Genomic DNA, 19,737 nt, shown 5'->3' with positions numbered 1-19,737 from the left:
AAAGCCACACAATTGTTGCAAACAAGACCCACAAACAGATGCCAAAATTAGCTTGGAGGAGAAAAAGGACATCTAATGGCCTCAAAGTATGTCCCCCAAAATATTTATTAATTACAAGGAGAAAAAGTCCTTTTGTAGTAGTGAGACCTGGCAGATCTCACCCGAACATAAGCAGTCTGGGTCATAATTACCAGTAAGAAAACATCTCCGAATCATGCTGTGGCGCCTGATACAATGCAGTGAAAAGGGTGTGACTTCAATCAGGAGAAAAGCGTCAGAGAAACTCAGTCGAGGGACATTCCACACAATGCCCCCATGGGTACCTTCTACAACTGTCAAGGTCATGAAAGAAAAGGAATAAGAGGGGAACTGTCATAGATGAGAAGAGACTAGAAGACATAAAATATAATATGACAGAGTAGGGACAGTAGTGGAAAAAACTGCTGAAATCCTAAGAAAGCCTGTAGCTTAGTTAATAGTCTTACAACATTCGTCTCCAAGTTTTGATGCCTCTGCCCTGGTTATATAAGATGTTAACAGTAGGAGAAGCTGGAACAGGAATATAGGAACTCTGCACTATTACGACGAGTCTTCCGTGGGTCTAAAATTACTCCAGAAGAAACAGTGATGGGCTGCCTGGGGGGCTCAGTCCGTTGAGCGTCCAACTCTTGATTTTGGCTCAGGTCATGATCTCAGGGTCATGGGATCGAGCCCCAGGTCAGGCTTCGCACCGGGCGTGGAGCCTGCTTATGATTCTTTCTTTCTCCCTCTCCCCCCAGTCTCTAAGAAAAAAAAAAAAAAAAAGGTTAAAATTTTAAAAAGTCTCAAAATATTTAAAATCGTTTGTTGTATCTTATGTCCCAATTTTTGGTTCAGAACAAATACCACTATAATTATATAAAACATTAAAACATACACTTCGTAGTTTCTTAAAAATGTATTAAGCACTTATGTACATATATGCCATTTTAATATGGATTATATTGAATTAATCATTGAGGTCATCCATTTGAAAGCCAAAATCCAAGTCAAGCTGAGGGGTATTGCAGAAGAGAAACATCACTGTTGCCATAGTAGCAGAAGAGCGACAGGTGCTTGATGATGAGGCTGGATGCCCGCTGCGTCTCCAGGGGAAGGAATCCTCAGGGCTCCTGGAGGCCCCTGGGCAGTAGCTTCCCGCACAGAGGGGCTTCTCTTCCCCTCCACTGGGTTCTGGGTCTATGTCTCATCAAAATGAAAACGTAACCCCTTTCATGGTAGGGGGAAAATCTGTTAAGTACGGATCGCTTGAAAGAAAACGAAAAGCCTACATGCCAGGAAAAATGACTTTGTCTTGCAATAAAGACCCTTCCCCTGTAATAACAGTGAACGGTGTTTGAAAGCTTAGGTCAGAGGTCGTGCCATGCTGTGTATGAGCAGGATCTCCTCTCATCTCGGCAACCCAGGGAGCCAGGAACCGAGTTGTTGTGGGCAGGCTCCGCAGGGAAGAGCTGAGTCATGTGCCCAAGGTCACAGAGATAGGAAAGGATCTCTCCGGGAGTGAAGCCAAAGTCTGTTTGACTTGAGAGCTCACTTAACGCCTGTCATGGACAGCCGGCTCCCATGGCAGAGCAGAAGTCTCTAGATGATTTGGGGCATAGCTACAAGATCAAAAACTTTTACAAACAAGCGCATAGGCCACTTGGATGGAGTTTAATTAGCCTCGAGAGTACCTGGGTCAGGTTGAAACTTGAGTCTAAGTCCATTAGCTTTTGTAGACCACACGTGGAATGTCCTAGGCACCCTGTGTCCTTCATGCTAATGGCGTCGCGTGGTTACCTGCTAACCGGATTGCAAACAAAACTCCTTTACCTCTTTGGTGAGATTCGTAAGAGAGGAAGAACAAGAATGCTCTAGTCTCAGCCTGCGTTTCTCAGGTTCCTGTCACCCCCCAAGTTTTCGGGATCCGAAGGGGTACGTGTACCTCCTCCGAAGGTCGTCTGGTCCCCTTGCTTCTGTGGTTATGTGGCAGAGTGTGACAGTCCCTCAGCCCAGCCAGTCACAGCAGTCTGCGTGGGGTTTGCTCCAGGGGTTGGACGGCTGCCTTCCTGCGGCCCCCCGCAGAGAGCAGGTCGGAAGCGATCCCACTCCCGCATCTTCCCGCAGCGCTCAGATGTGCTCATGTTCGAGACGTGTGCTTGAGGCGCTGAGCGTGTGACAGGCCCGGCCACAGCTGGAGATGGAAAACCAGCTCGGCTTCCTGGGGAGGGAGACGCGGGCACTCACTGTAGGGGACTGGCCGTGGCCCCAAAGGCACACAGCGGGGAAAGCGGTCCTCCACTCAGCTCTGCTGGGAAAATCAGGCTGTCGGGGACTGCCCGTGAGTTGGGGCTCTCCAGGCAGAGGGAAGAGCGTGCGCAACTGCAGGGAGCGCAGCAGGACCGCGGCTCAGGCTGTGCGTCGGGGGAGGCAGGACCGCAGGCTGAACTGTGCAGGGTGACTTCCTGCACTGTCTCAGCGCACGTCTTAGTCTTCAGTCTGTGCCACCCAGTAGGTCCTTAAATAACGGGAAATTAACAGCGCAAGAATGCGTTTAACTGCAATTTCCTGTCTGCCATGATCAGTCGTAAAACTAGGTCAATTAGCGTCAAACTGTTTGGCCTGAGATTTTTTTAAAAACTGATATACTGCCCTCTAGTGGCTCTAAAACAATGGACTTTGTATCATAATCAACGCCAGTAGCTTTTACTCTTTCACAATGCAGGTTTATTTATTTTTCATTTAAATTCAATTAGCCAACATATAGTACATCATTTGCTTTTGATGTAGTGTTCAGCAGTTCCTTAGTTGTGTATAACACCCAGTGCTCATCACATCACGTGCCCTCCTTACTACCCATAACCTGGCTACCCCATCACCCTACCCCCTTCCCCCCTGAAACCCTCAGTTTGTTTCCTGGAGTCCAGAGTCTCTCATGGTTCGTCTCCCTCTCTGATTTCTTCCCATTCGGTTTTCCCTCCCTTCCCCTGTGGTCCTCCGAGCTATTCCTTATGTTCCACGTATGAGTGAGACCATATGATAATTGTCTTTTCTCTGATTGACTTATTTCACTCAGCATAATGCCCTCCAGTTCCATCCATGTCAGTGCAAATGATGGGTATTCATCCTTTCTGATGGCTGAGTAATATTCCATTGTGTATATATGGACCACATCTTCTTTATCCATTCATCTGTTGAAGGGCATCTCAGCTCTTTCCACAGTTTGGCTATTGTGGACATTGCTGCTATAAACATCAGGGTGCATGTACCCCTTCGGATCCCTACATTTGTATCTTTGGGGTAAATACCCAGTAGTCCAATTGCTGGGTCGTAGGGCAGCTCTATTTTCAACTTTTTGAGGAAACTCCACACTGTTTTCCAGAGTGGCTGCACCAGCTTGCATTCCCACCAACAGTGTAGGAGGGTTCCTGTTTCTCCACATTCTCGCCAAATTTGTTGTTTCCTGTTTTGTTAATTTTAGCCATTCTGACTGGTGTAAGGTGATATCTCATTGTGGTTTTGATTTGTATTTTCCTGGTGATGAGTGGTGTTGAGCACTTTTTCATGTGTCTGTTGGCCATTTGGATGTCTTCTTTGGAGAAATGTCTGTTCATGCCTTCTGCCCATTTCTTGATTGGATTATTTGTTTTTTTGGTGTTGAGTTTGAGAAGTTTTTATAGATCTTGGATGCCAGCCCTTTATCTGTAGTGTCATTTGCAAATATCTTCTCCCATTCTGTGGGTTGCCTCTTTGTTTTGTTGACTGTTTCCTTTGCTGTGCAGAAGATTTTTATCTTGATGAAGTCCCAATAGTTCATTTTCGCTTTTGTTTCGCTTGCCTTTGGAGACGTATCTTGAAAGAAGTTGCTGTAGCCAATGTCAAAGAGGTTACTGCCTATGTTCTCCTCTATGATTTTGATGGATTCCTGTCTCACATTGAGGTCTTTCAACCGTTTTGAGTTTATCTTTGCACATGGTGTCAGAGAATGGTCGAGTTTCATTCTTCTGCATGTGGCTGTCCAATTTTCCCAGCACCATTTGTTGAAGAGACTGTCTTTTTTCCACTGCATATTTTTTCCTGCTTTGTCAAAGATTATTTGACTGTAGAGTTGAGGGTCCATATCTGGAGTCTCTATTCTGTTCCATTGGTCTATGTGTCTGTTTTTGTGCCAGGACCATGCTGTCTTGGTGATCACTGCTTTGTAATATAGCTTGAAGTCAGGCAATGTGATGCCCCAAGGTTTGGTTTTCTTTTTCAACATTCCCTTGGTGATTCGGGGTCTCTTCTGGTTCCGTACCAATTTTAGGATTGTTTGTTCCGGCATTTTGAAAAATGCCATTGATATTTTGATCGGGATGGTGTTGAAAGTGTAGATTGGGGCGCCTGGGTGGCTCAGTTGGTTAAGCGACTGCCTTCGGCTCAGGTCATGATCCTGGAGTCCCGCATCGGGCTCCCTGCTCAGCGAGGAGCCTGCTTCTCCCTCTGACCCTCCCCCCGCTCATGTACTCTCTCTCATTCTCGCTCTCTCAAATAAATAAATAAATCTTAAAAAAAAAAAAGAAAGTGTAGATTGCTCTGGGCGGCATAGACATTTTCACAATGTTTATTCTTCCAATCCATGAGCATGGAACGTTTCTCCACTCTTTGTGTCTTCCTCCTCCATTTCTTTATCAGTGCTCTGTGCTTTCTAGAGTATAGATCCTTTACCTCTTTGGTGAGGTTTATTTCTAGGTAATTTATGGTTTTGGGTGCAATTGTAAATGGGATCAATTCCTTAATTTATCTTTCTTCAGTCGCATTGTTAGTGTATAGAAATGCAGCTGTTTTCTGGGATGCAAGGGTGGTTCAACATTCGCAAATCAATCAACGTGATAGATCAGATTAATAAAAGACAAGAACCATATGATCCTGTCAAACGCAGAAAAAGCATTTGACAAAATACAGCATCCTTTCTTGGTTAAAACTCTTAAAGTATAGGGATAGAGGGTACATACCTCAGTATCAAAAAGCCATCTATGAAAAACCCACAGCGAATATCATTCTCAATGGGGAAAAACTGAGAGCTTTCCCCCTAAGGTCAGGAACATGCAGGGATGTCCACTATCACCACTGCTATTCAACATAGTACTAGAAGTCCTAGCCACAGCAATCAGACAACAAAAAGATAGAAGAGGCATCCAAATTGGCAAAGAAGAAGTAAAACTCTCTCTCTTCGAAGATGACATGATATTTTATGTGGAAAACCCAAAAGACTCCACCCCAAAATTGCTAGAACTCATACAGCAATTCAGCAACATGGCAGGATACAAAAACGTGGGTTTAGACACATGAGAAGATGCTCAACATCACTCATCATCAGGGAAATGCAAATTAAAACCACGGTGAGATACCACCTCACACCTGTCAGAATGGCTAGAATCAACAACACAAGAAATAACAGATGTTGGCGAGGATGCGGAGAAAGGGGAACCCTCCTACACTGTTGGTGGGAAAGCAAGCTGGTGCAGCCACTCTGGAAAACAGTATGGAGGTTCCTCAAAAAGTTGAAAATAGAGCTGCCCTACGACCCAGCAATTGCACTACTGGGTATTTACCCCAAAGATACAAATGTAGGGATCCGAAGGGGTGTGTGCACCCTGATGTTTATAGCAGCAATGTCCACAATAGCCAAACTGTGTAAGGAGCTCAAATGTCCATCAACAGATGAATGGATAAAGAAGATGTGTGTGTATACACACACACACACACACACACACACACACACACACACTGGAATATTATGCAGCCATCAAAAAGAATGAAATCCTGCCATTTGAAAAGATGTAGATGGAGCTAGAGGATGTTATGCTAAGCGAAATAAGTCAGAAAAAGACAAATACCATACGATCTCACTCATGTGTGGAACTTAAGGGAAAAAACAATCAAAGAAAAAAGAGAGACAAACAAAAAACCAAACTCTTAACTCTAAAGAATAAACTGATGGTGACCAGCGGGGAGAGGGGTGAGGGATGGGGAAACAGGTGATGGGGATGAAGGAGCGCACCTGTCGTGATGAGCACCGGGTGATGTATGGTAGTGTTGAATCACTATATTGTACACCAGAAAGTAATACTACACTGTGTGTTAACTAACTGGGGAATTAGAATAAAAAACTTAAAAAAAAATTCTGGTTGTTTTCATGTCTTGGCTTTTGTAGATAATGCTGCAGTGAACACGGGGGTGCAGGTGTCTTTGAGGTAGTGTTTCGTTTACTTCAGATAAATTCCCAGAAGTGGAATTGCTGGATCATCATGGTAGTTCTATTTTTAATTTGGGGGGAATTTGAAAGTTGCCTGGGTGTTAATTAAACCTAGTGTGGTAATCATTTTGCAATATATACATACATCAAATCATTATGCCGTACACCTAAAACTAATACAATGTTATATTCTAGTCATATCTCAATTTTTTTAAATGCTGATTATAGCTAATAAGATATCTTCACTGACTAATAGCTTGCCACCCAGTTTGAAAATCAGTAGTCTCTGACAACATTTGTTTTATTTTAATATATCGTTATAGAGCATGGTTCATGATATCAATCATTCTGAAAGTAGAGATGATCTAATTTTTTCTCAAATAGTAAGTTTGGGTAAGTGTAAAATACAAATAAAATCCCCTACACACTAATACTAATAATTAAACCAAAAAAATATATAATATTTTCTAATTTATATGCATTTCACGTGTATAATGTCACACAAGTCTCTCCTATAAACTTTTCTACTTTTAATCTTCAGAGTTAAAGACTGAATTTTGTCATGTAAGGATAACAAGATGTATATATGTAGTAAAGCTTATGGTTATCATAGGAAAATTTAATAAAACACTGTACATGACAATAGGGAAATTGTTAAATTGCATACATTCATATGATGACCATTATGCAATCATTAAAATCATGTTTTTAAAGAACACTTAAGAGGGTGCCTGGATGGCTCAGTGGGTTAAGCGTCTGCCTTCGGCTCAGGTCGTGATCCCAGGGTCCTGGGATCGATCCCCGCATCGGGCTCCCTGCTCTGAGGGAAGGCTGCTTCTTCCTCTCCCACTCCCCCTGCTTGTGCTCACACTTGCTCCCTCTCTCAAGTAAATAAATAAAATACTAAAAAAAAAAAAAAAAAAAGACAAGCCCCTTTGCTTCAAGATAGGACAATTCTGAAAGGCACGACCATATACCAACAAGAAAGAGAAAATGTCACTTTTTTTAAAGAAAAGGTACCAAACAGGGGCCTGGGTGGCTCAGTCAGTTAAGCTCCCGACTCTTGATCTCGGCTCAGGTCTTGATCTCAGGGTCCTGAGTTCAAGCCCCCCACTGGGTTCCACCAACAAGAAAAAGAAAAGATACCAGTTACACCAATGACAAAAATTTTAAGTACCAATGATGAGTCTTTTAAAAGATATGCAAGCCTTTTCTGGGGGGGGGGGGGGTATATATATATATATATATATATATATATATATCATCATATATATATATATATATCATGTTGAAAGACCTCCAAAAAGACTTAAATAAACGGGATATACCACATCATTGAACTTGAAGACTCAGTGTCATAAAGATGTCACTTCTTGTCATTGACCTTAATTATTCAATGCAATTCCAAACGAAACATTAAAGGGCTGTTTGTGGAATTTGACAAGTGGATCCAAAAATGTACGTGAAGGAGAAAAGGAACCAGAAGAGGCAGATACACCTGGGTGAGGAAAGGGTGTGGAGGCACTGGCTTATCAAACAACAGGCTTCACATGACAGCGTGCTGGTCACACGGGACACAGAGTAAAATCAGAGGGACAGAGAACCCAAACATAAAGCCAAGCAAACGAAGAAACCTGATTCAGGACACAGCAGGTCTTCCCATCAGTAGGGCAAGGGTCGCGGAGGCAGCTGTGGGCGGGCCGGCTCAGACGCACCTTCAGGACACTGCACCCAGGGGGTCCCCGGCTGCAGCATCTGGCTGCCCTCCCTCGGCACCCAGCACCGCGTTCCCACAGCGCCGGGCTCCCGCGAGGCGGTCCCTGTGACGGACTGCAGCGAGTGTACCAGAAGCAGACCATCCTTGCCCAACGCGGGGCTTCTTCTCAACCTGCACTTCCTTCCCTGTCTCCTGTCTCAGGGGCCACACCTGCGTCCTTGCCCTGCTCCCCTTCACACGTGTTTCCTTCCCGCGAATCTCCTACCCCTCTAAATCCGTCCTGGTATCTGCCTCTCAGGACCAGCACGTCCCCAGCAGCATCATGCTGGGATTTGACAAGAGTCATCTGCCTATCAGCCAGGAGAGGAAGTGGGGCACCGCCAAGGGGTACCTCTTGCCTTGTGGGGGAGAGGCCCCGGTAGGGCCTTCTCACATGGGGTAAGTGCTAGCTCTTAGCTGAGACGAGGGTTATCACTAAGAACATCAGTGCTGGTTCTCCTTTCTGGGCCAGGCCTTGAAGGTATGAGAAGCAGTCCCAGGGCTGGGCTCATTAATAGTCATGCACACGATGAGCCCCCAAAGGAAGAGAGCCCAGGTAGCAGCATTTACCTCCCAGAAGCCAGGGGAGCACGGTTACCCTAACAACCAGCAAGGTGAAAGAGGCGTGGAAGAGAGCCTGACCGGCAGGAAGATGATTAATAAACTCTGGTGTTCCCGGGGACAAAGTAGCCAGGCACTCTGCAAGGCACTACTGACCATCTGTAATCAGAGGGTAAGGATGGAGGAACAGGAGGCTGAAGACAGGGCTCCCAGTAAAAAGTCACAATGCCTCATTCAGTTCCCAGAGCTGAGCCGATGAATGAAGAGACAACCAGGTCCCCGGGAAGAAGGGCCCAGCAGACACACCCAACAAATACATGCTGTAAAGATCCCCTCAGTCCCTGCCTAAATGACCAACAGCCATTTCAGTGAAAGCACACCGAGAAAAGGGGAATAACCAAATATTTAAGGAATACAGAGCACAGGGATCTTAAGATTAACTAGAGGATGTGATCTACCAAAACAAAAGAGTAAGCCGAGAAAACATAGCTAGGAAATCTAGGAAACAAGGCAGCTCTGGGGGCCATGGAACGCACCTGCAGCCTTCCACCTGTAGGAGCATGACTGACCACAGGCCTCTGGCACTCTGCTCTGCCATCCACCCACCCCACACTTCCCATGCACTAGTCCCAGCAAATGGCGTTGTTCCTACGGCAAGCCGATTCCTGGGAGACACAACTCTTCTGATGGGCCCCTTGAAGACCCTTCCATCCCACCGTCCTCCCGGCCGGACTTGCCTCGTGGGCTGATGGGTCCCTCAGCCTCTCACTCCGTTTTTTGCTCACAGGCATTTCTCTAATAGATTCTTTGCTCATGTAACCCTGCCTTGGTATCTGGCTCTAAGAGGACCCAGTGCCAACACAAGAAAAGGCTAAAAAAAATCCCCAGGATGATGATAAAGGAAGATTGCAGCTCTGCACCAGGCCTAGGAAGCAACTGCTCAAGACCAGTGCCAAAGGGACAGCTGCAAGAAGAAGAAAATGACAGAAAACCCACCATGCTTGAGTGCTATTCCCTCGCACTCTGGCCAAGTAAGAACTAGCAATAAATTACATTAACATCTGAACAGAAATTCATAATTTTTAATAACCAAAATAAAAAGTTGGACAAGAAAAAAATATATTCATAGTATACTACATGACAACAGCAAAAATACGTATTTACGCAGTCATAATAATGCAATTACTAAATATTAGCATAAAAAATTACGATATATTGGTGAGTATTTTAGTAGGATGAAAGGAGGGGAAATGTGGGGAGAAGGGTGGAGAATGGTATGAGAAATGTCCAGGAGGAGCTTAACATATCACACATGAAACTGAACTGTCAAAAAAAAAAAAGAATGACATTATAGGCACTTTGTTTGGAAATACGGGATTAAAGACAAAAGAAAGCTGAAAGAAGAGTGTGTCTAATGAGAAGGAGTGGAGATTGGTACTGCAGACTATCTCATCATCATACTTGTAGATTTTTATGTGTAACTTTGGTAGAGTTTAAATGAAACATAATTATTAAAAATGAGATTGCAAAATATGACAATCATATGTGGCAATCATAATTTGACAAATCAACCAAAAGCAAATACCACCATGTAAATAAAGAGGTGATTCATAAGAGAACTAAAAATGTGAATAAGAATATAAAGACATTTGATTTCAGAATTAGTTAAATGAAAGTTAAAATAGAAAAAGCAATGAAAGCGCTTCTAGATCTATATCCCAGAGAATCCAAACATGTCCACACAAAAACCTGTACCCAAATGTTCATATCAGCATTTTCCATAATAGCATTCTCCAGCAACTGAAGAATGGATAAATAAAATGTGGTATATCCACATAATGGAATATTACTCAGCAGCAAAGAAGAATGGCATTCTGATACATGCTACAACATAGATGAATCTTGAACACATCATGCTGAGTGAAAGAAGCCATTCACACAAGGGCACATATTGTAGGATTCCACTGGTATGAAATGCCCACAGGAGCAGAAAATAGCTAAGTGCTAGTTAGTAGGAGTTGCCAGAGGCTGGTGGAGGGAAAAATAGGGAGTTTCTGCTAGTGGGTGTGGAGTTTATTTTATGAAGTTCGGAAAATATTCTAAAATTAAATAGTGAAGATGATTGAACAATTCATTTTTTTTTAAAGATTTTATTTATTAGAGAGAGAGAGTACGAGTCGGGGGGAGGGCAGAGGGAGAAGCAGACACCCCACTGAGCAGGGAGCCCGATGTGAGGCTTGATCCCAGGGCACTGGGATCACGACCTGAGCCGAAGGCAGTCGCTCAACCGACTGAGCCACCCAGGCGCCCCTGATTGCACAATTCTGTGACTGGATTAAAAACCACCGAACTGTATACTTTATGTTATGGTACGTGAACTACATCTCAATAAAACTTGTCAAAAATAAAACCACAAAAAAACCATTTAAAATGTTTTTTTTTTTTTAATGAGAAGTGTAGAGCAGTAGAAAATAGTAAGATTAAAAGAGAAAGAAATATAAGAAAACCAAAAAACCACAAATGTGTTTCATGGTTAAATATGTGAGTGATACATCACAGAGATCCTCACTCATGGTGTCACAGACTGAAGCTCATGTCTCAAACTTGAACACAGTATCAGTCATATTCCTTTCTTGTTAATATTTAAATGGCACTAGCATTTCTAATTCCTACCAATAAACAGACATTTAAATAAATAAAGATTTTATTTTAAGTAATCTCTACACCAAACATGGGGCTCGAACCCACAACCTGAGATCAAGAGTCACACGCTCTGTCGACTGAGCCAGCCAGGAACCCTGAGTCATATTTCTTTTAATGTGTTATTTATATATACAAAATATTTTTTCTTACATACCAATTACCACACACACACAAAAGTTCAAATAGCTCAAGATAACATTTTTAAGGTCTAGGGATTAGAATAAAAACCTACCACAGAATCTATTTTATCAACATAAAGAAGTAGAATTGTTTTCTCCTTGGCTTGAGAAAAAAAAAAGAGAATTAAAAAAAAAAAAACTATTGGGGCACCTTGGTGGCTCAGTCAGTTGAGTGTCTGACTCTTGATTTAGGCTCAGGTCATGATCGCACAGTCCTGAGATTGAGCCCTGTGTTGGACTCCGTGCTCAGCGGGGAGTCTGCCTGAGATTGTCTCTCCCTCTCCCTCCTGCTCACTCTTTCTCTTTCTCTCTCTCTCAAATAAATAAACTTAAAAAAAAAAAAAAAAGCTATTAAAGCCACAGGTTTAACAAGTCAATACTGCATTTCTAGGAGAATCTAGCTGATCTACCCCAGTGCAAAATATCCATTGTATTTATTTAGGTTTCTTTCCAAATGTGCGTTATTACCCGAAGTGAGTAAGGTTTTCAAGTGGCTTTTTACCAAATGGATCAGGAGGCAAAAATATCATCAAAGACCCAGAGATGCTATCAGAGCATTACAAGAAAAGGCTTGGAAGATGTGCGTGGCCAGGAAGCCAAAGGGACCTTTCATCCAAGTGAATCATGAGCCTGAAGCATCCTGTTAAATGGGGAAAATGAAATCAGCCTGTTACATAAAACTATCTCCTCACCTTCCAGTTTATTTCCATGACAAGCTAGAAATGACATGGGATTTAATTGGCAGGGTTAGTTCTTTAATCATTTGCGTCATATTTGTAAGTCAGATAAAAAAAAAAGGCAATCTCTTTCCCAGAAACACCTGCTGAGTGTGCTTCTCACGGACATGTTCTCTCTCAGATCAGTTCTTAAAGAGTTCGTGGAGCTTCAGTTTTCAGCTTTGGCATCTAAAGAAACGTCAGATAAAACACAAACACTTCTTAGAGATTTTTAAAGAACCTAACAACAAAACAAGAGTCACAGTAAGGTGTAGGGCATTCAGGCACCTCGTTTGGGACGTTTGGAAGGGAGGGTGTGCAGCTATGCCCAACTAATAAGTCTGCCTCGAGTCTGTTTATTGGTAGGAATTAGAAAGGCTAGTGCCATTTAAAAGCTATGTATTGTGTCCACTCTCTTGTGAAAATAACCTTAACATGCTTTAAAATGTTTCTGTTCGGATGTACGACTTTGAAGATCTCCCACTTTCAAAAAGAGTGACCATTTTAATGTCCCACAATTTCCGGAATACATTTAGTTTTAAGGTAAAATTCAAACTTCCTATTAATGAAATATTTTGATATGCTTTTTTTAATATTAAAGCAGTCAAACAAAAGTTAACATCTGTGACCCAACAATAGATTCAAGTACCCCATAAACGGAAAGGCAAGGAAGCTCTGAAGTTTCCCTGAGCTTTTATTGAGAACCCCCTTTGCATCAAGCATTCATCAACGAGGGTACTCGGGGTAATTCTTCAGTGATGTGCAGTCTGGGCAGCTTTTGAACAAGTTGCAGTAAAGACAGTTTCTTGACCTTTATAACTGATGTCAATTGACGCCAACAATGATAATTTAATGACAATTTATCGAGCACTTACCATATGCCAGGCATTCGGACACAATACATGATAAACCTCATTTAATGCTCTCAAGACCTTATCATGGAGGTGGAATAATCCTCCCCCTTTAACACCCAGGAACAGTGAAGCACAGAGAGGTTAAAGTTGCCCAAAGGCACACAGAGAGTCTGATAAGCTGGAATCGTAAACCAGGAGATCTGACCCCAGAACCTACACTCTTAACTACTTTGCCACCTCTTAAAATTCAGAGTGAATTTCCTCTGGCCCATATTGTAACTGTCACTAGTCCATAAAAGCCTAGAAGTGTGTCCAGACGATAGACCAGACACACTCATAGCTGGACTGTAAGGACACAGAAGGAGTTGGTTGCAAAAGGAGTATTTTAGCTCTATTTTCAGCAATGGTCATTACCTTGGGGGAAGAAAAAGGATTTCAAACATTTTAACGCCAAAGACTCCTCTTTACAAGTGGAATCTTATCCTGCACTTCAATTTCTCAAACAGGTAAGAGTGGTGTCACTTTAACAAAAGTAAGAAAGGCAAAGCCGTACTCGCCTTCCTCCCCAACAGACCCCAGACTCTTCCCAAGAATTCAGGGTTCCGTGGAAGACAGGCTGAGAATCACTGAGGTCGACACAGAGATTGCCATAGACCCAGTGGATCTTATTTTCTGAAAATCACTGGACAAAGTATCTAATGATGTTCTCGTAGACGAAGGAGGTAAATACGACTCATAATATAGTTAAGCAATACATTTCCCTATCTTCTACTGGACGGACTCTGTATCTGGTCCTGTTGATCCGACAGCTTTCATTGGTAGCTCGGATGATGTCGTCAACGTCCCCTATGAAACAAATGGGGAACAGGGGAAAATTATCGCCAGATGTAATCCAAGACTGTGTGAGCTGCAAGCAGCTCAGGAATACGCATGTCCAAATGCAGAATATTTTCCATAGAAATCTTTTTTGAAGGAGTCCAAGGACTCAAAACTTCATCTTAATTTAAGAAACCCCAAAGTTAGCTCACCTCCCTCCTAGGATGGAGTTAGTTTTCCAGTTGTATGCTCCCCAGGCTGCGGAAACGGATTGCTCCCAAGACCACAAGGTCGCAATGCCAAAATTAGAAGAAAAGGAAAGTACAAGAAGCCAGAGTGAACTACAAATTAAATAATCTAGAAACAGATACTAAAACCCAAGTAAGGAGCCAAGAATGCAAAACCTGGGAGACAGGTGTTAACTGATCCAGGGATCCCAAGGAGAGGTCTGGGTCAAGTGTTGTTCTTCGTTTCACTTACATAAACGGCCAAGGTGTGGAGCCTGGGCTGATGGCCAAGTGTAAGGCCCGGGTAGGAATAGACACTGTTCTCCCCAAGGTAGGACAGGACTGGCATCTTCCTGGTTAACCCAATAGGAGGTTGTAGAAAGGTCCAGGCTATTCTGGAGGTGAACGGGGGTTTACATGGCTTCTCTCAACTTCTAAGTGCTCCTACAAATACACTAAGTAGTTGAACTGAGTCGGTGTCAAAAGCGATCTTCAGGCTTCTCCACTCTGTATGTGCTGTGGGGCTGAGGGCAGGGTCGGCTGGCCCCGTGAAGCCAGGAGGTGGTGGGACCTGGGGCAGGCGGGCTGCCCGGAAAGACCGGCTGTTGGAGCCTCTGCTGGTTTCCGGGAAAGCATCGTGTTCGTGCTGGAGGGAGGAGGCTCAGCAGTCCTAACTCACCTAACAGAATGAAGTGATAGCCCATGGAAAATGTTTAGAACAATGTGCGGTGAAACAGGACATGTTCAGAAATATTAGCTGTTGCAGTTGACCCTTGAACAACAGATTTGAACTGTGTGGGTCCACGTATACATGATCTCAATAAATACAGCACAGTAAGGGCTGTGAATGTATTTCTCTTCTTTTTGAGTTTCTTAGTAACATTTTCTTTTCTCTAGCTGACTTTACTGTAAGAATAAGGACTAGAATACAGAGAGCATACACGGTATGTGCTCAGTGACTATGTTATCGGGAAGGCTCCTGGTCAGCAGTGCGTTGTTAGTAGTTAAGTGGATTTTTGACGCAGGCCACTGGCACCCCTAAGCCCCCCATTGTTCAAGGGTCGGCTGTGTTTTATTATTACAGTATCACCACCATGATCATCATATCATCTCGGGATTATCATCCTGCCACCTGTCAACCCTCCAGGTACTGGCCAGCTCCCAGGTGGTGATACAGAGAGATCATGGAACCATGAAGTGGGAGTGTTCAGCCCAAATCTGGAATAAGGGCAAGGCTAGGTCTAGAAAGTATATGAATGCCACCTTATTTTTTTAAAGATTTTATTTATTTGACAGAGCGAGAGAGCACGAGCAGGGGGAGCAGCAGAGGGAGAGGGAGAAGCAGACTCCCCGGTGAGTAGGGAGCCCGATGCGGGGCTCGATCCCAGGATCCTGGGATCAAGACCTGAGCCAAAGGCAGATGCTTAACCGACTGAGCCACCCAGGCGCCCCACATATGTGGAATTTAAGAAACAAAACAAATGAGCAAAGGGAGAAGAGATAGGAAGGCAAACCAAGAAAGAGACTCTGAACTACAGAGAACACACTGATGGTGACCAGAGGAGAGGTGGGCAGGGGGGTGGGGGAACAGGTGATGGGGATGAAGGAGACACTGGTTGTGATGAGCACCAGGTGATGTAAGGAAGTGTTGAATCACTGTATTGTACACCAGAAAATAGTATTACGCTATATGTTAACAACATTGGAATTTAAATAAAAACTTACAAAAATACATGTAGAGCTAGATCGATTAGGTAACCATATGGAAAAAAATAAAATGAGCTTTAAAAAAATATTTTGAGGGGTGCCTGGGTGGCTCAGTCGTTAAGCGCCTGCCTTCGGCTCAGGTCATGGTCCCAGGGTCCTGGGATCGAGCCCAGCATCGGGCTCCCTGCTCCGCGGGAAGCCTGCTTCTCCCTCTCCCACTCCCCCTGCTTGTGTTCCCTCTCTCGCTGTGTCTCTCACTGTCAAATAAATAAAAACCTTTAAAAATAAATAAATAAAATAAAAATAAAAAAATAAAAAAATATTTTGAGGTGGATCATAGACATAAATGTAAAACTATTTCCATAATTCTGTGTAGGCAAAAAAATGGTACAAAAATGAGAATTAATTGTACTTCATTAAAATTCAGAATTTGTGAGCATCAAAGCTACAAGCAAGCTATAGACAAAGAGGAAAATATTTGAGGAGTGCCTGGCTGGCTTAGTTGGTGGAGCATGCTACTCTCGATATTGGGGTCATGAGTTCAAGCCCCACAATGGGCGTAGAGCTTACTTAAAAAAAAAAAAAGAAAGAAAATATTTGCAATGCATATATTTGGCAATGGACTTACATCCAGACTAAACATTTTCTAAAAATAAAATTTAAAATATGAACAATGCTTCATGGACAAAACACTTAAATATAAGGTACTTCACTAAAGAAGACATCCAAATGGCCAATATGCATATAAAAAATTGCTCGACAACAACTATCAAAGAAATGCAAATTCAAAATCAGAATGAGAAATATAACCTCAGCAGAAAGCCTGAAATTTTTTTAAAAACTGATACTATGTGTTGGCAAGAATGTAGAACAATTAGAACTTTCATGCAAGCTGGTTGGAGTGTAAATGGATCTACTTTAGAAAATGTTTTGGCAGTATCTAGTAAAACAAGACCTACTTATACCCTCTGACTGAGCTCTTCCAATGCCTTATATATTTCCAAGGAGTAAGTGTGAGTTCATCAAAAAACATGCCCCAAAAGGTTCATAGCTGCTTTCAGAATACCTTCAAACCGTAAACGCAAAAGCACCAGCTGTGGCATAGTAATGCAATGGAATAGTAATAATGAAAAATAATGCATATCTTCCTCAACTTATAATAGGATTCCATCCCAATAAGCCCATTATAAACTGAAAATATCATGAATCAAAAATGCATTTACTACATGTAACCTACCGAATATCATAGCTTAGGCTAGCCTACCTTAAGTGTGCTCAGAACACTTACATTAGCCTACAACTGGGCAAAAGCATCTAACACACAGCCTACTGAACTGTTGAACATCTCGTGCCAACCGTTAGACACTGTACTGAAAGTGGAAGAACGGAACAGTTGATGGGCACACACTGGTGGTGAGTTTACGGGCTCTTTACCCTCGTGATCCAGTGGCTGATGAGACCACATACCGCTAGCCCAGGAGAGATCAAAACTCAAAATTCCACCTAGCTCCTACTGAACCAGTATTGCGTCTGCACCCTCGTAAAGTCGAAAAAATGTTCAGTCGAACCACAGTAAGTCCAGATACACTGCTATTAGAGGAAACAACAAAAACTACAGAAAAGTTAATTTTCAATAGAAAACGGGAGGTATTTGCTTCAGGGCGCCTGGCTGGCTCAGTTGGTAAAGCGATGGGACTCTTGGTCTCACAGTTCTGAGTTCAAGCTCTACGTTGGGTATAGAGATTACTTAAAAATAAAATCTTTGGGGCGCCTGGGTGGCTCAGTCCTTCAGCGTCTGCCTTCGGCTCAGGTCATGATCCCAGGTCCTGGGATCGAGCCCCGCATCGGGCTCCCTGCTCCGCGGGGAGTCTGCTTCTCCCTCTCCCACTCCCCCTGCTTGTGTTCCCTCTCTCGCTGTGTCTCTCTCTGTCAAATAAATAAATAAAATCTTAAAAAAAATAAAATAAAATAAAATCTTTTAGGGCGCCTGGGTGGCTCAGTTGGTTGAGCGACTGCCTTCGGCTCAGGTCATGATCCTGGAGTCCCGGGATCGAGTCCCGCATCGGGCTCCCTGCTCGGCGGGGGGTCTGCTTCTCCCTCTGACCCTCCCCCCTCTCATGTACTCTCTCTTATTCTCGCTCTCTCAAATAAATAAACAAATCTTTAATTAATAAATAAATAAAATAAAATAAAATCTTTTAAAAAATTTAAAATATACATATAAATAAATAAATAAGCGTGTATTTGTATCAACCAGCGCTCTCTACTGGAGTGTGTACGGAAAATATCTTTCAGCCTTCAGATGAAAATCGAAAAGAAAAAAAAAAGAGCCAAATGGTAAAAGAGAATAGTTTTCCAACCAGTCATACAGACTTGTGACTTCCAAACTAAACTTAATTAATTCAAAATAATGTCTTCGGAAATGTGAGTCATGAAGCTTAACCAGAAAACTGAGATAGCAGACTGCAGATTAGGAAATTAACCTATGCTGAGTAATTATGAGTAGGAGTCAATTTCAGCAAGAATGCACCTGCACTTCTCTCTGGCACCCCTCTTTCGCTGGACCGCAGCGCCCCGGCCAGGAGCGGGAGCGCGGGGTTGCAGGAGGCCTGGGGGGCGAGCGGTGCCCCTCCTCCGCCTGCCCCGCCCCCGCCGCGAGCCCGGCCTCCTCCGCCTGGCCCCGCCCCTCACGCCGAGCCCGGCCCCCTCCCTGTGGCCACGCCCCCGCCCCAGCCTCCTCCGCCTGGCCCCGCCCCTGACGGGAGCCCGGCCTCCTCCGTGTGGCCCCGCCCCCGCCGCGAGCCCAGCCTCCTCCACGTAGGCCCGCCCCCGCCAGGAGCCTGGCCTCCTCCGTATGGCCCCGCCCCGCGAAGAGCCTGGCCTCCTGGCCCCGAGCAACCGTCTCGCCCTGCCCCTGCCACGAGCCCTGCCTCGAGCCCTGCCCCTTCCGTGTGGCCCCCGCCCCCGCCGCGAGCCTGGGCTCCTGGCCCCCAGAAACAGCCTCACCCAGCCCCTGCTGCGAGCCCTCGTACTCCGCGTGACCCCGCCCCCTCAGAGGCCCCGCTCTCGCCGTGAGCCCGGCCTCCTCAGCGTGGCCCCTCCCCCGCCTCCCTCAGCCCCGCCCCGCCCCCACCACGATCCCGGCCTCCTCCATGTGGCCCCGCCCCGCCGCGAGCCTGGCCTCCTGCGCCGGAGCCTCCCCGTGGCCCCGCCCCAACCCCACCCCCGCTGCAAGTCTGGACTTCTTGCCCTCAGCCACCGCCTCGCCCCGCCCCCGCCGCGAGCCTGACTTCCTCTCCCAGAGGATCCGCGTGGCCCCGCCCCCTGCCGCAGCGGGCTGACGCCTGGTCTCCGCGTCTCCATGGGAACGGGCCCCACTTCCGCTGAGCTAGGCGGGCGATGGCGGCCGGGGAGCCGGGGGATTTGGGCGGCTACTACTTCAGATTCCTGCCTCAGAAAACCTTCCAGTGTCTGAGCACCCCGGAGACCACCAGCCGGCTCCGCCAGTGGTGAGAGGCCGAGGGCAGGGCGGAACGAGCCCTCCTGCGCCCGGCGGTGGGGCGGCGGCGGCGTGAGCCCGAACTGCGCGCAGGCCCGCCTCCACGGGGATGGAGGGAAGGGGAGGGTGCCGGGAGCGCGCCCCGCCGGCCGCCGCCGCCGGCCCTCCCCGCGCGGCCCTGTCTCCCCGGCCGGCTCCCTCCCCGCGCTGACCCCGCCCGGCTCCCTCCGCTCCCGCTCCGCCCCGGCCCGGCCGCGCGCTGGCCCCACCCGCTCCGCCCCGCGCTGGCCTCCGCCCCCACGCTGGCCCCGCCCCGATGCCCCCGCCCGCCCCGCCCCGCGCTGACCGCCCCCTCCCTCGCAGGTCCATGCTGGGGAGAGTTGCGGCGCAGGCGTTCGGCTTCGACCAGACGTTCCAGGCGTACCGCAAGGACGACTCCGTCATGGTTGGTGTGAGGGGGGGT

The 19,737-nt window shown here is 45.5% G+C and overlaps 1 protein-coding gene across 2 annotated transcripts in view; it reads left to right on the top strand.

The window, feature by feature from the left end:
• Positions 1-19,168: 19,168 nt before the first annotated feature.
• Positions 19,169-19,737, top strand: part of CFAP300 (cilia and flagella associated protein 300) — a 22,848-nt gene continuing 22,279 nt past the window's right edge. For both annotated transcript variants that reach the window (XM_044919403.1, XM_044919402.1), the window contains exons 1-2: positions 19,169-19,284; positions 19,638-19,719. In XM_044919403.1, coding sequence (XP_044775338.1) covers positions 19,175-19,284; positions 19,638-19,719 — 192 coding nt within the window. In that variant the 5' untranslated portion in view covers positions 19,169-19,174. The remainder of the gene's footprint in view (positions 19,285-19,637; positions 19,720-19,737) is intronic.

The sequence above is a fragment of the Neomonachus schauinslandi genome, chromosome 11 (genome assembly GCF_002201575.2).
Source record: "Neomonachus schauinslandi chromosome 11, ASM220157v2, whole genome shotgun sequence".
Taxonomy (NCBI): Eukaryota; Metazoa; Chordata; class Mammalia; order Carnivora; family Phocidae; genus Neomonachus; species Neomonachus schauinslandi.
The sequence above is the reverse complement of the archived record's forward strand: the minus strand, read 5'-3'. Positions and strand labels throughout refer to the sequence as shown.